The sequence below is a fragment of the Chanodichthys erythropterus genome, chromosome 7 (assembly GCF_024489055.1).
Source record: "Chanodichthys erythropterus isolate Z2021 chromosome 7, ASM2448905v1, whole genome shotgun sequence".
In the NCBI taxonomy this organism is placed as follows: Eukaryota; Metazoa; Chordata; class Actinopteri; order Cypriniformes; family Xenocyprididae; genus Chanodichthys; species Chanodichthys erythropterus.
Genome location: NC_090227.1, coordinates 11895403 through 11911784, shown reverse-complemented (window position 1 = coordinate 11911784; position 16382 = coordinate 11895403). Strand labels below are relative to the sequence as shown.

The 16382-nt window shown below is 35.9% G+C and overlaps 1 protein-coding gene across 1 annotated transcript in view; it reads right to left on the bottom strand.

The window, feature by feature from the left end:
- kiaa1549lb (KIAA1549-like b) overlaps positions 1 to 16382 on the bottom strand; it is a 151569-nt gene that overhangs the window by 57375 nt on the left and 77812 nt on the right. The window contains exons 13-14 of the mRNA XM_067389021.1: positions 8634 to 8824; positions 1585 to 1715 (exon numbers count right to left, since the gene is read on the bottom strand). Of these exons, the coding sequence (XP_067245122.1) occupies positions 1585 to 1715; positions 8634 to 8824 (322 nt within the window). The remainder of the gene's footprint in view (positions 1 to 1584; positions 1716 to 8633; positions 8825 to 16382) is intronic.

Here is a 16382-nt window from a genome sequence, read left to right as displayed (position 1 = left end):
CCACATACTGCAGCTATTTCAACAGCATGGCAAAAAGGAAGCCATATGTGAACATGGTCCAGAAGCGCCATCGTGTCCTGTGGACCAAGGCTCATTTAAAATGGACTGTTTCAAAGTGGAAAAGTGTTATATGGATATGGTCAGGCGAGTCCAAATTTGACATTCTTGTTGTAAATCCACATACTGCAGCAATTTCAACAGTATGGCTTTGTCATAGAAGAGTCCAGGTGCTGAATTGGCCTGCCTGCAGTCCAGATCTTTCACCTATAGAGAACATTTGGCGCATCATTAAACAAAAATTACGTCAAAGATGACCACGAAAGAATGGGACCAAATTTCAACACAAAAACTCCAGAAACTCATTACTCAATGCCCAGACGTCTTCAAACTGTTTCGAAAAGAAGAGGAGATGCTACACCATGGTAAACATGCCCCCGTTCCAACTATTTTGAGACCTGTAGCATCAAATTTGAAATGAGCTCATTTTGTGCATAAAATTGTAAAATTTCTCCATTTAAAAATGTGTTATGTAATTTTATCAATGTTCTATTGTGAATAAAATATTGGCTCATGTGATTTGAAAGTCTTTTAGTTTTCATTTTATTTAAATTTAAAAAAAACGTCCCAACTTTTCTGGAATTCAGGTTGTAATATTAATGAAATAAAAGGCCACCTGAGTTTACTTAAAGAGAGTACATTTTCATTACATGTTTCCTAATATACTTACGTACACTTTGTAATAATTTCAAATTAAGAGTTTTACTTAAAAGTAGATCTATAATTATGTTTTAATAGTCTTTTGAAATGCTAACTACTCAACTAATTACTTTTAATATAAATTTAATCTATAATACATTTTCATTTAATTGTAAACAACATTTAGTTAACTGTCTGAAAATAGTACATTCCCTTCATACTTTGGATGATCATTATTATTTATTTAATAACTACTCTTTAGAAGTATGCTAAAATGTATTTCTTCTTCAAGTTATCTGTAAGCTATTGTTGTATGCTATTGTGAAAGCTATTGTAGTTTTATCTGCATTTAATACAAAATATGTACAGTTTAATTGCTTTAGACAAAAGTTTCAAAAGTGTTGCAATGTTGCTCATGTCTGTGAGGGTTAAGAGAGTTTATTTATAAGATGATAGGATAGAAGAAATACTCAAGTATATTTATAAATCAGCATTTGTTAATTTTGCCTACCATCATGGATTTATTCTTTCCAAAGAGCTTGGTGCAATGCAATGTGGGATTGCACTCTTCACAGTGGATACAATGCTGCAATAGAATTTGGCCAAAAGAAGTTATTTTTGGAGATTTAGCAGAATTATTCATACCTTTTGGAATCCTGGCTTTTTTCATCAATAACACATCTCCTTTCAAATGTCTATGGAGGCAGCTCACTATAGTTTTTTTTTTTTTTTGTGATTGTATTTTCTTCACAAGATAGGAACATTCATAATAATAATAATAATAATAATAATAATAATAATAATTAAAAACAACTTTCATTTTACTGATGGCTTGAGGCCTGACAGCACAAATGTAAAAAGTACTCAAACTGTGGAAGCATTTCTCACCATTACTCTTTCTCGTCTCTTCCTTTGTGAGTTTCTGCTGCGCTGTGGCTTTTTGCACACTCAAGCCCTTTCCCAAGACCTCTTTCACTGATTCGCTGCTGATGACAGAACCGTCCTCACTCGGCAACCTACTGCAAGTAACCATAGAAACAAGGAGCAGCGGTGAGTCTGTGTATGTGTGAAATGAGAGAATGGTTATGTCATTTTCTTTGTCTGCATCCTGATCTCATACACATACATATAATGCAAGGACACACAATCAAACAGACACACACATACTATCAAATCATCTAAACTACTACATACTATCATATTATCAAAAACTAGTGCTAAAAGGACACAGTTTAGTATTTGTGCTAAAGCTAGAACTATATGAATAGTAGTGTTGATTTTGAAGATTCCACTCAGACTACTTAACATCTAATATATTTTGTTTTTATATTTTAGTATTATAATAAATTACATATAATTGCATATTGCATGTAATATATTAAGGAGAGGTTGTTAAGGGGTGAGACTTCAATTTGCAGACTATTAATGTGCACATCGCTGTGTGGTCAGTACAGTCATTTAGAATAAAAAATAATATTATTGCTGTGAGTATATGCTTATCCTGTTTGGTGAGTGTTGGCACTAAGGATCTTAGAATCTTAGAATGCTTTCTGTTTATACTTCCCTCACTCTCTGTCCCCGTATATAACTTTGTGATGACTGAGTATTTCCAAAAAGCCTGACTATTGAAATTTGAGAAAGAGCCACTAAACAGTGTCCTTTAGAGAAATAACATCAAATGTTTGGAATAATTAAGATTTGTTTAATGTTTTTGAAAGAAGTCTCTTATGCTCACCAGGGCTACATTTATTTGAACAAAATACAGTAAAATTGGTATATTGTGAAATATTACTACAATTTAAAATGACTGCTACTATTTGAATATATTTTAAATTATGTTAGTGCAAGACACATATCTGAGAAAATAGCAGGCTTAAATACACAGAGGATGGTCATTAACAGAAACAGGGAAAAGGTGACTAATCAGAATCATGACAACAAATGAATGAACAAGAACACAGGCAAATACCATGACAAAGAAAACCATGACTCGAAATTAAACAGAACAGGATAATGAAACTAAACATTATCATACACATGACATTACAGAGGGTTGGAGGATCAAGGTGCAGCTGGAGACTCGGAAATGTGAGGTGAAGCCAGAGCAAGGATTGGGAAGACAGACCATGGTGGAGACCAAGGGAAGGTTGCGCCAATGGTGGAGCGGATGGGTCAGAGGGCTGAGGTGGATTCTGGGGCTCTGAGGTCTGAGTTGGAGCTAAGGGATCCACAGACGAAGGCAGAGCTGACAACTGAGAAGCCCAAGGCAGATCCGAGAAGCAGGGCGGAAGCATTGGAGGAGCCAATGGGCTGAAGGAAGACAGATGAGGCAAGGCAGAGGAACTGTATAACTTTGGCATAGTAGGAAGTGGAGGGAGGCTGGACAAAGGAGACTTGGAGCTGGGCAGTGCCAGCAGCGACAAAGGCGACTTGGAACTGGGCCAAACAAGCAGAGACTGAAAAGACTTGGAACTGGACTGAACCAGCAGAGACGAAGATAACTTGGGACTAGGCGGAACCAGCAGAGAAAAAGACGACTTGGGACTAGGCTGAACCAGTGGAGACTGGAGACTTTGAAACATTTCATCATCCAGCTCATTACGTAATAATTCATCAGGGGCCCAGCTTATGGTATGCACCTCAGCAGCAGGAGTTTGGATTGGCCACCAATCCATTCCGACAAACTATACTAATGTGCTCTCGATGACGGATGCTGATGCTGCACCTAGATATACTTTACAATGGGCTTGAACTGCAGGACGAATGTGGTCACTGACAATCACTCTGGCTCTTATTCCATAGAGGGCTTGGGCTCAGAATAAGCTGTGGGCTCTGGCTTGTCATCCATGGAGGGTGTGGCAAGTATGGCGGGGCCAAGAGCCATGGGAACGGAGTGAGGCAGGTGGCACGATTGTCAATGAGCATCACCTGCATGCCACACTGGTCTTGAGTCCTACAACGGAGCTCCGGAAGGATAAAAGGAGGAATGATGACAGTGAAGGACAAGAGAGGACCAGGCCTGGGACATTTATGTTGTTGTGTTATGTTTATATGCGGCAGTCGTCCGTTAAGGGTTTGTTTCTCACCCATTTGCTACTTCAGGCTCTCTTACAGCTTCCCCTAATCAATTCTGTCAAGGCTCTCTCCCAGAGTTACCAACTAGCTCTTACCTTTCACTTAGTGCTCCTTTAACTTTTTCCTCCTCATCTAACACCTCTCAGAAGTCTGATCATCCTCTTTATTCTAATAATCACTTCCTCTCACACATCTCCTTATCAATGGATTAGGTGAGATGGAGATTAGATCAGGCCTAGAGTTCTTAAGAAATGTGCTGATGAGTTTATTTTCAACCTGAGTCTTTATTTGGAAAGAGTACTGGTACTATGGAAAACATCTTGTGTGGTACCTTTATGTAAGACTACCACCCCAAAATAACCCAATAACTAGAGTACTGTGGCTCTAACATCCCATCTGATGAAAAAATTGGAGATGCTGGTCAGTCCTTAACCATCTTCAACCCCTAGTGTGCTCAAGTGGAGTACCACCATTACAGTTTGCATAAAACAAGGTAATTGAGATGATGATGCAGTGATTTTCTTTTGCATAATGCCATGTATTTCGTTACAAAACTCAAGTTTAGTAACTTAATCTAAATACTTTGGAATACTTTGAAATACTAAACACAAAGGACCATTAACTCGATGTTCTGTTTTAAGTTTACAACCTGTAATTAAAAATGACCTCTAACCACCAGGATTTGGTTTTCCACTAAATTCTATTTTTAACATCACTTACAAATATATATATATATATATATATATATATATATATATATATATATATATATATATATATATATATATATATATATATATATATATTATATATATATATATATTATATATATCTGTAATTTATTAGACCTATGTGATGGTAAAGAATTTCAATATTTTGATAAACAAACTAAGAAAATACTTGTTTCTTTTAAAATCACATCCATATATAATTACCATTGATATATCTTTCCTAAATTATATTTTTATATTTGTAAAGATGTGCATCAGAGGGATTACAAAATAGTAAATATTAATAATATAGGTTGTTTTATAGGTGTATAGAGTCAAATTGACACAGTTTAAACTGTTTTATTAACAAAGTTTGTTTGTAATATATAGAATGTTTATAAAGAAAATTAAATTTGAAGATTAATCATTTTTCATTAGAAATGATCTACCCAATAATCTCAAGAGAAGGCCTGTATTCAAAAGTTTTTTGCATCTCTCCACCACCCCATTTTACAGGTTTGGAAAAAAATATGATAATTTTGTGTGAACTATCCCTAGTATAAATATGTTTATACTAATATTTAACCTTAGTGCACTGATAGCTGCATTAATAACCATATAAACAACAAACAGCAAAGAAAAAAATATTTTTTTTAAATAATCCTTTATTTAATTTTTTTATAATTCTTATTAGTGATGAACCTATTTTGATTTTTCATGGCCAACAGAAGCAAATTGGCTGAACCTGATACTGGTTGCAGATTTTTTTAAAGCAAATTTATTTGTTGTTTATTTGTTCAAAAAATGTGTAGCTTTTTGATTAGAGGCAAACACTGGATTTTTATTACAATCAATGTTATGCACATAAGCATGATCCGTTTTTTCATTTAAATCATTGTAATTTCCAGATTAACAGCAAAAACAGCATGGTCTGACTTTAGCTTTGTGAAATGACGCTACATAAGACAGCTGCATGAAATGCAAATTCACTCTCTGACAGTAGGTGGCGCTTATGGAACAGCAGTGATATAGTGTTTCCATGGTTACCACTATATACAAAGTAGCGCCTTATACACTAAGCTCTTTGGTAGCGCTGTGCTGGAGATAAGAGGAAAAGCCATCAAAACTTGTCTGAAGACAATTCCCTTCAGAGATACATTCATATCAACCCCAATTTAATATTTATATTATTCTTCCTATATTTTGCGAACAGTGAGCTTGAGCATGGTGCAGTATTTTCGTCTGTTCTCCTCTTTGTGTCTCAGCACGTGCCTGTGTCAATGTCCTGTTGACAGGCTTAGTAAATATTTCCTGAAAATTTGAGAAATTATTACAAAGCTGTTTGTTTGCAAGCCCGGAATAAAGACCAAAATAAAACTAAAAAACTTTTGAATTTATGACCAGTGGACTACTGCATCTCTATGTTTGATCATGAACTTGTGCACGCGCCATATACCTAAACATTTGGAATACATTATTAAGATTTAAAAGTTTTTCTGTAAAGTACACCAAGAAATTATTATTTATTTATTTTATAAAACATTATTTAATGCATGGTTAAGTGGATGTTAATTCTATGAGGATTTTGTGTTATTTTTCAAAGACGTAATAGATTCTTATAAATATTAAACATAGGCTAATGATAACCATACAAAGCTCAACGTACGAGTAAATGGGAAAATAAGGAGTAAATGAGGAAAATAACATTTTCAAAGACCAAGAGCATCTTAGGCCTACCTGAGGATGCTTTTTCAGATTAGATGTTGAATCCTGAAGCCGACAGAAGTTTAGTTGCAGGTAGACACAGCTTGCATTGCACTGTGAAGTTACTCTACGTCCTTTTTCATGTTTATATAAGTAAAACTGTCTTTGAATTTCCACTAGAGAAATGCATTATGCCCTGTTTTCCTATCCATTTTTTGTGTGTGATCTCATGTCTGCACTCTGCAGGTTGCTAATATCAGATCAGGCTGCGCAGGTTTTTTTAATCAGACAGAGTCTCAGAATCATCATTGGCTCATTGGTTAAAAATCCTCAAACAGCTTATTAAATGAAAGCCTATTAAATGAAATAAATGACATAAAAATTCAAAGTAATCCCTTTGGCAATCTAAAATACTTTTGAATGTAACTGTAATTTGAATACCATATATTTAAAATGTAACTGTAACGAAATACAGTTACTCAAATGTTGTATTTTAAATACGTAACGTCGTTACATGTATTTCGTTACTCCCAAACCCTGAATATGTATGACCCTAATATTTGCATATGCCAGCCCATGTTCAAGGCATTACACAAGGGCAGCCAGTATTAACGTCTGGAGCTGCACAGCCGAATCATCAGACTAGGTAAGCAAGCAAGAACAATAGCGAAAAATTGTAGATGGAGTGAACTGACATGATCCATGATTACATTATATTTTTAGTGATATTTGTAAATTGTCTTTTTAAATGTTTTGTTAGCATGTTGCTAATGTAATGCTAATGTGGTTAAAGTTACCATCGTTTCTTACTTTATTCACGGAGACAAGAGTCGTCGCTATTTTCATGTTTAAACACTTGCAGTCTGTATAATGCATAAACACAACTTCATTCTTTATAAATTTCTCCAACAGTGTGTAATGTTAGCTTTAGCCATGAAGCACAGCCTCAAACTCATTCAGAATCAAATGTAAACATCCGAATAAATTCTATACTCACATGATCCGATGTATGCATGCAGTATGCATGACGAACATCTTGTAAAGATCAATTTGAGGGTTATATTAGCTGTGTGAACTTTGTAAATGCACTGTATTATAGTCGAGAGCTCGGTTATTACATCTTGTAAAAACTGGTTCTAGGGCACCTTTAATCAAAACCGACAGACAGGGTACATTCACACACAGACACTCAAACATACATCTTACTTAAGACAATGAAGCTGATTACTTCTATTTCAGAAGAAGAAGCATTCCCATAGCATCAATGCCATGACGCAGAGTTGAGTTCCCTCGAAAGGGAACTGTTTTCAACACTGATAATAAGAAATGTTGGTAACACTTAAAACCTTGATGTATAATGCATTACAAAGTTATTCATAATGTACCTTATAACGCATTATATCTTTTCATAAATAATCATAACAAAAGTTAAAATGCATTATAATATTTGCAGATTCCTTGTTACATCTGAAATTGGCTGTTTGTCATGTGTTTTGCATTATACTTTCCAAAGGAGTAGCATAAGTATTATAATGTATTATAACTGTGGTTACAATTATTCATGAGACCATACAATGTATTATAAGGTGCATTATGAGGCATAATTAATGGATTAAAAATAATTTTATAATGAATTATACTGTATATAAAGGCTTTAAATAAAGTGTTACCAAAATATCTCTTGAGCACCAAATCAACATATTAGAATGATTTCTGAAGGATCATGTGACACCGAAGACTGGTCACATGAATTTGAACAAGAACAAATTACATTTTAAATTTATATTCAAATAGAAAACAGTTGTTTTAAATTGTAATAATATTTCACAATAAAATTTTACTGCATCTTTGATTAAATAAATGGTTTTGGTAAGCATAAGAGATTTCTTTCAAAAAATCTTATTTTTTCCAAACTTTTGACCAGTAGTTTATTTCATAATTTACATATTAATCAGTGGAACATCTGTGAACGGTGGCAGGAAAATGAAAGAAAAAAAAAAAAAAAAAAAACATCTCAACATTTTCAGAGATAAATGGTCTACATCATATCCACTTATTAACTCAAACAGTGTCTGCTCTGAGAACACTGCCTAAAGCAAGATCCATTTATCGCACTCCTTAATGAAACTAACTAAAAGCTACAGTATGCTCATCCAACCATTTGAAATTCATTAACAGATAGTCACCTTAACAATAAGAAAAAATTTTAAGAGGGCAGTGACCTAAGATCATATTGACATTCTGGGCACTGATTTTATTTAAATAGCAGTTAGCAAACAAGTCTCTGTCACTATTACCTCACCATTTCTTGAACACAGTATAGTGTTTACTTTAGGTTATGTCTTTCATGACTAGTAGTTTTGTGGACTTGTGCCAAATGACAGCATCATTGATAGGGCTGCGACATGAATATTGAGCAATTACAACAAAGTGTTTCTTCACACATACCTTTTCCTTATCTCACTAGTCAGGCTCTTCTTGGAAGTTGATCCATCCTGGCGTGCAGGTTTTTCTAAAGACAGAGGGGCATCTCGAATGGGGTGGGGCAGAACCATAGTCCCCTGGGTAACCGGGAGGGTCTCCTCATCACCACCCTGCTGACCCAGGTGTTGCTTGGCATAGTCAAACCCCTGAACAGGCTAAGCAATGAGCAAACATTCACATATTTGATTACAGACATGAAGGTTATTCTTTTACACACCACTGAAAAAAATTAAAATAAAAAATTAACATATAAATTAACCTTTTCTATTTGTTTAGTCAAAAAACACTTTTTACAGCGCATAATGGGTTTTTTCATAAAATATCACCCATTTAAGGCAGATAAAAAAGTGTTTTCCTTTGTTACAAAATCAATGATTTTATTTTACTTACTGAAATAATTGCTTTGAACAAATGTTTTGACTATATATTTCAGGCATCTATATAAAGTGTATGTGCTATCAGGAATATGACTGCTCTATTAGAATGAGAATGTATGAGGATCCAGTGAATGTTCATTGTTTCAAGTGCAATGAATACAGTCTTATCACTGAATACAACTAAGATATACTAAATATAAATTTTTCCCTTTCCTATTTCACTGCCCATTTTCTTAAGGCATTATGATGTCTGTCAACAGATGAAGAATAAAATGCTTTTTTCCACTAAATATTGTTCTCACCCATATAAAAGAGTATAAAAACGAGTGTAAATAATAATAATAATTATTATTATTATTATTTATTTATTTTTTTTTTTTTTTGTCAAACAATATGACTGCATTAGATTTTACCAAGGAAAGTTCATGAGTTCACATGTAATATGAGTTCACATGTTAATATAATCCTTAAATCTAATGAAGGTAAACAGATTTGGCAATGGATGGGCTTGAAGATGAGACTTTACTCAAATTCTAATTGAAGTAGTCTGAAGGCAGTTTGAATGAATACATTTATAATTAGAAATAGAGGATGCTGTCACATGAATGCATAAACCGATATTTAAGTTTTGACTGACAAGTTTAGATTAACATGCTTAAATTTAATTTAGACTCTGATTTTTCATTCTTTAGGATCATGCAATGTAGAAATATCACCTTAATATATTAAGGCTATATAAGGCTTGTTCTCAGTTCTGCGCAATGTTATTTTACAATATGGCAACAATGTGTAATAATACTGTCGCAATGCCATCCTATTAATTTATCTTAAGCACTGTTTCTGTAAGCTGTCCTTACAAGACATTATCCAGCATTATTGTGTCACAGTAGTTTCCAGACTGAGGATGGAAGTTTACAGTGGAAGTTTGATTAAAGGGGTGGTTCATTGCGATTTCACTTTTTTAACTTTAGTTAGTGTGTAATGTTGCTGCTTGAGCATAAACAGTATCTGCAAAGTTACAGCGCTGAAAGTTCAATGCAAATGGAGATATTGTCTTTTAAAGTTATGGCAGTTTAATGCCTACAAAAAAACGACCATTTTGGACTACAACGAGCTTCTTCCTAGGTTGGTGACTTCATAAACCCTGCAATTAACATAAACAATGCCCCCCGGAACACACAACAAAGTGGGCAAGGCCATGTCGCGTGCATACAAGTCTTCTTCCTAGGGATGCTGGAGTTCGGGAACAATGTTTAAAATTTAAGTTTAATTCTGTTCCTGACAATTATAATGCTAATTTAGCTCTCTGTGCTGCACAGTTTATGGAAGACAGCTTCCAGAATCTACACGAGTTCAATGCTGGATTTGCACAAAGGCTATTATGGAAAGATGGAGCAGTTCCCACTTTAAAAGCAGAAGCTATACTGTTTATGGGTGTTTTATTTTTTTATAAAGTTATATAGTTTCTGGGACGTAAACAAAGACCAACGCATTTTTGCTTCGCTAGCCAGTTAGCTAAATTCTATTTCATACTTCTCCAACAAATGCCTACAAACACCAACAAACTTCTATGTAATCACACCAGCGAACTCCTGTTGGCATTTCTGTTATCAGTGTACAGCGTTGTTTCATTACGGCTTTTATATCGTGTTTACCCACGTCCTCGTTCATGCTATAAATTAAACAATACATTTACAAAACTGCTACTACTCAGTCATGTATTCAGCTACAGTAAAGCTTTAATCAGAACACTATGGGGCAGCAGTAACGTTTAACAGCATATCTAAACACTTCGACACAAAAACAAACAAAAATACTTAACATTCATAAACGTCCATTAAAAGCCGTGCTTACAGAGGTTCTGCTTGACCCTCTTCATCATTACTGCTATCTGGATCTGATTCGGGCTTAAATTGATATGGCAATATTGACGCCATTATTTACATTTCCACCAAAGCAAAGACTGGACTTTGATCGAAGCACATGCGACGTTTGCCCGTAATGGTAAGGGGTGTGGCGTTTCCGGGAAACGTGAATCGTGACAACGTATTCCGGACAGCGAATCACTATACACAGCCAGCTAACCATCTTTTCGTCGACTGAGAAACCAAAAACTGTTACTGAGTTTTTGAAATGAGCGCATGCGTAAGAACAACCCACCCTCCTTTCGTGGCTACGCCTCCCAAAACTCGTGCACGAGTATTGGAACACATTGTTTACCACCGGCATTCGCTGTGTCGTGTTAGTGGATTCATTATGTCGGACTCACCACAGGTAACTCATAATCTGCAGTTGTTACTCCTGTCTCCTGACAAAAACATTAGGGACTTTAAGCAGCAGCTGCTGATACAACGGCAACGGCATTCTGGCGTTCCATTGCGCATGCGCAAATTTAACTGCTACTTCTTGACGTTCTACTGTAACCGTCTACTACGGCAGGGTAGCCGATTTGCCGTAGTCGATAATACGTGACAGACTAGATAAGTAAATGTTATGTTCTATGGTTATGTGGTATTTTAGTTGTATCTGTATGCCATTTAATGCCAACAGCAACTATTCTCTTGCTTTTATTTACATGTAATGTATTGTTTACTATGTCAAATGATTAAATGATCCACGCCATCCTCTTTGTTGTTGCTTAGTGATTTTTGCGTTCTTTAGCTACGGCAGTTGACAGTTTACTTCCGGTCGTCGTTGTCGTCGTCTCTCACAAAGAACGTCACGGCAGTGATAGACAAGCCAGAGGGCCAATCGTTTACGCGATGATCGCGTAAACGATTGGCTGATGTTTTTAAGGCCCTACCTCGTGCACAGATGATGTATATTAATATTATTCCTTTCAGTGCACCTAATAAATAGTTTTTTATCAGTTAGTAAAGACAGTTTCAAGTAATACTGCAAAAATGTATAAAATCTTTAGCACCTTTAAGACATAAACTGTGCCCCATAAACACAACCAAGCATAGAAAGAAAACACTGAACCACCCCTTTAAGTCTTTAATTGTTAACCACTCACCTAAATGTTGATGTTTTTGAAGCTTATTTGTTTCTCAGCTACTATTTTAACCTTGCTGAATTTTAATTGCATTTTGCACTAAAATGTATATGTTAATATTTTAATACACTTTAATATCAATGATTTTAAGCCATCTCTCTTAAAATTCCATCTCTTAATTTTAACATTTTCTTGTGCACAACTAGCTGGAGACAATCCCAAATATAAGTAAAACTATTTGTCAAATAATTTATAATAACAGAAACATAAATACAATGGGGATAGAACATTTAGATAATCCGGTTAAAAGAAAGAACAAAAAGCAAAAAGAGATGACCATAAACAAAGCAAGTAATATCTCTGTTAAGTTTGTTTTAAAATGGCAATTAAATATTAACGTAAAAACAAATGTCACAATGAGGTGATGGTCTAAAAAGTGTCATAATGCCAATAACTTGCCTTTGACCTAAACCCAAAACCCATCCTAAAACCGCTGGCACTGCTCTCCGGGAAACTATTGTGAAGAATGGCGGCCTTGCAAATATATTTCTAAGGCTATGTTCAGACTGTCAGACAAAATTTAGTTAGTTTCAAGCTACATTCATATGTGATTTGAAATCCTGTTCAAATCATACAAACCCGATTCCAAAAAAGTTGGGACACTGTACAAATTGTGAATAAAAAAGGAATGCAATAATTTACAAATATCATAAACTTATATTTTAGTCACAATAGAATATAGATAACATATCAAATGTTGAAAGTGAGACATTTTGAAATGTCATGCCAAATATTGGCTCATTTTGGTTTTCATGAGAGCTACACATTCCAAAAAAGATGGGACAGCTAACAATAAGAGGCTGGAAAAGTTAAATGTACATATAAGGAACAGCTGGAGGACCAATTTGCAACTTATTAGGTCAATTGGCAACATGATTGGGTATAAAAAGAGCCTCTCAGAGTGGCAGTGTCTCTCAGAAGTCAAGATGGGCAGAAGATCACCAATTCCCCCAATGCTGCGGCGAAAAATAGTGGAGCAATATCAGAAAGGAGTTTCTCAGAGAAAAATTGCAAAGAGAATTTAGAGAATCTGGAACAATCTCTCACCATACTGGATCCCTGTGATCTTCGGGCCCTTAGACGGCACTGCATCACATACAGGAATGCTACTGTAATGGAAATCACAACATGGGCTCAGGAATACTTCCAGAAAACATTGTCGGTGAACACAATCCACCGTGCCATTCGCCGTTGCCGGCTAAAACTCTATAGGTAAAAAAAAAAAACATATCTAAACATGATCCAGAAGCGCAGGCGTTTTCTCTGGGCTAAGGCTCATTAAAATGGACTGTGGCAAAGTGGAAAACTTTTCTGTGGTCAGACAAATCAAAATTTGAAGTTCTTTTTGGAAAACTGGGATGCCATGTAATCCAGACTAAAGAGGACAAGGACAACCCAAGTTGTTATCAGCGTTCAGTTCAGAAGCCTGCATCTCTGATGGTATGGGGTTAGATGAGTGCATGTGGCATGGGCAGCTTACACATCTGGAAAGGCACCATCAATGCTGAAAGGTATATCCAAGTTCTAGAACAATATATGCTCCCATCCAGACATCGTCTCTTTCAGGGAAGACCTTGCATTTTCCAACATGACAATGCCAGACCACATACTGCATCAATTACAACATCATGGCTGCGTAGAAGAAGGATCCGGGTACTGAAATGGCCAGCCTACAGTCCAGATCTTTCACCCATAGAAAACATTTGGCGCATCATAAAGAGGAAGATGCAACAAAGAAGACCTAAGACAATTGAGCAACTAGAAGCCTGTATTAGACAAAAAACTTGAGTAACTTGTCTCCTCAGTCCCCAGACATTTGCAGACTGTTATAAAAAGAAGAGGGGATGCCACACAGTGGTAAACATGGCCTTGTCCCAACTTTTTTGAGATGTGTTGATGCCATGAAATTTAAAATCAACTTATTTTTCCCTTAAAATGATACATTTTCTCAGTTTAAACATTTGATATGTCATCTATGTTGTATTTTGAATAAAATATTGACATTTGAAACTTCCACATCATTGTATTCTGTTTTTATTCACAATTTGTACAGTGTCCCAACTTTTTTGGAATCGGGTTTGTATTTCCGGATATCCGTTTTGGTCTGACTGCTTGGATTTTGCATGGTTTATGTGACTCTCACACCACTTAAAATGTAACGGAGGCCAGCCAGGATGCTCTAGCAAATGACGCTAGAGGTTGCAGCCTTGGAGCTGCCGCTTAGAGCAGGCAGTTGCGAACTGGAAGGGCTACATTGGTACCGTGACCCGGACTGGAGTGAGGTTTGGGGGGTGAGCGTAATGGAGGCCAGCTAGTAGTTGTACAACTAGTAGTAAGTAAACCTTACTCCTCTGGGCTGGGTTTCCTGAAACCTTCTTAACTCTACGTCATTCTTAAATTATACCTTAAGCTGTACCTTAACGTTAATACGTGTTTCCCGAAACGTTCTTAGTTAAGTATACCTTCTGTAAGTCATACTTTTGTAAGGTTGGTCTGGAGCACTCTTAGTTATACCTTATCACTGTTGACAGTCAATACGAATATAATTCTGAAGCTGTAATACACCCAGTGCTCGATTAGGATTATGGCAAAGAATAAGAGGTTGCAGCCTTTAGCCTCCTTGTTAGATTGTCCGACTCCCATGCGGACGGGCCCGGGTTCATGTCCCGCTTGGAGCAGGCAGGTGCGAACTGGAGGGGCTACATTGGTGTCGTCACCCGGTTTGGAGTGAGATTTAGGGGGGTGAGTGTAACGGCGGCCAGCTAGTAGTTGCTGTGCAAGTAAACCTCACTCATCTGATCTCAAGAGATGCTCTAGCGACTGATGCTAGAGGTTGCAGCCGTTAACCTCCTTGTTAGAGCGTCCGACTCCCATGCTGGAGACCCAGGTTCCAGGCCTGCCCAGAGCAGGGCGAGTAGGACCTGGGTGAAAGGTTACATAATTGTCAAGACGTTGTTATAGGAAACATGCTGAAAGTCGCTGCAGAAACCCAGAAGACTCCGTAGTCCAGTGCGGCGGCTGCACATTGTCATGTTGTAAATAAGATGACATCTGTATTGCAAACTGTGTTGCAGTTGTTGTTGTTCTTTTTGGCATATGCCTACATCATTGCTATAGAAACCAATGCAGATATTCCGAAGTGGCATGGACACAAATTCGGATCTGAACAGTTGCGACACACAATGTGAACATAATTTTAGATCAGATTCTAATTAGATACACAAATAATCGGATTTGGACTGACAGTGTGAACGTACACTAATATTTTGTGTCTGTTTTCTATAGTTTCCCCACTCTGTATAGTTTTCTTGGTTACTCATTACTCCCTAGTTTGTCACTATGGTTACTCTTTGATTTATTGATTATGCTCACCTGTTCTGTATCTATATTTTTATTAGTATTAGTATTATTTATTTATTTTTGGTATTGTGTATATAGTCCTGTGTTTTAGTCACTCCTTATCTGTTCTTGTTTATGTATAGGGTGGTTTTTAAAGACTCTTATTTATATCTTCTGTGTCTTTGTACACTGCAACTACTACAATGTACCACTACACTGCATATGATTTTGCAAATAGCAAATCCTCAGATGCTGGATAACTGAAAGCAATGATGCATTCTATAATGGTCAAGCAAAATTCAGGCAGTAGTTTGTCAGTAATAGTGAATGATAAACTAGGCCAGAGGGTGTATATTGGGAAAAGCAGGTCAGATCATTATACCTAATAAATAAGATATATTTGGCATGTTTAAAAGAGAAATGCTGTCTGCATTTCTTTTAGTGAGGAGGATACATGTTTTATGGTTTTGCAGAATTGATGTATTAAATGCATTTTTATAACAAAGAGGTTTGTGTCCCTTCCATAGTCCCTCTAGCCTACTTTCAACTAAATCATCAGAGAATTTCTGACCTTATTCCTAAAATATTCAGCTTGTTTAGGCATCCAAGCACGCAACGGAACACATACACAACACACACATACATTCAGATCCTAATTAGAAAAAATTAAATAAAAATGCTGTACTATTGACATAATTCAACATAATCTTCTTATTTATGTAATACAAAATTTTATGTGAGTGATTTTAAAGGAATAATTCACTCAAAAAATTCAGTGAAATTCATTTATCTTGTCCCATCATGTCATTCCAAATCTGTATGATTTTCATGTCAAGGCTGCTGTTTAACATATAATGAAAGCTTGAAGTTGTCATTTTAAAGCTTGACATTCCCCGTCTTCATTTATGTTCATTTTATGGAAAAAGCAGCCAGAACACTTAG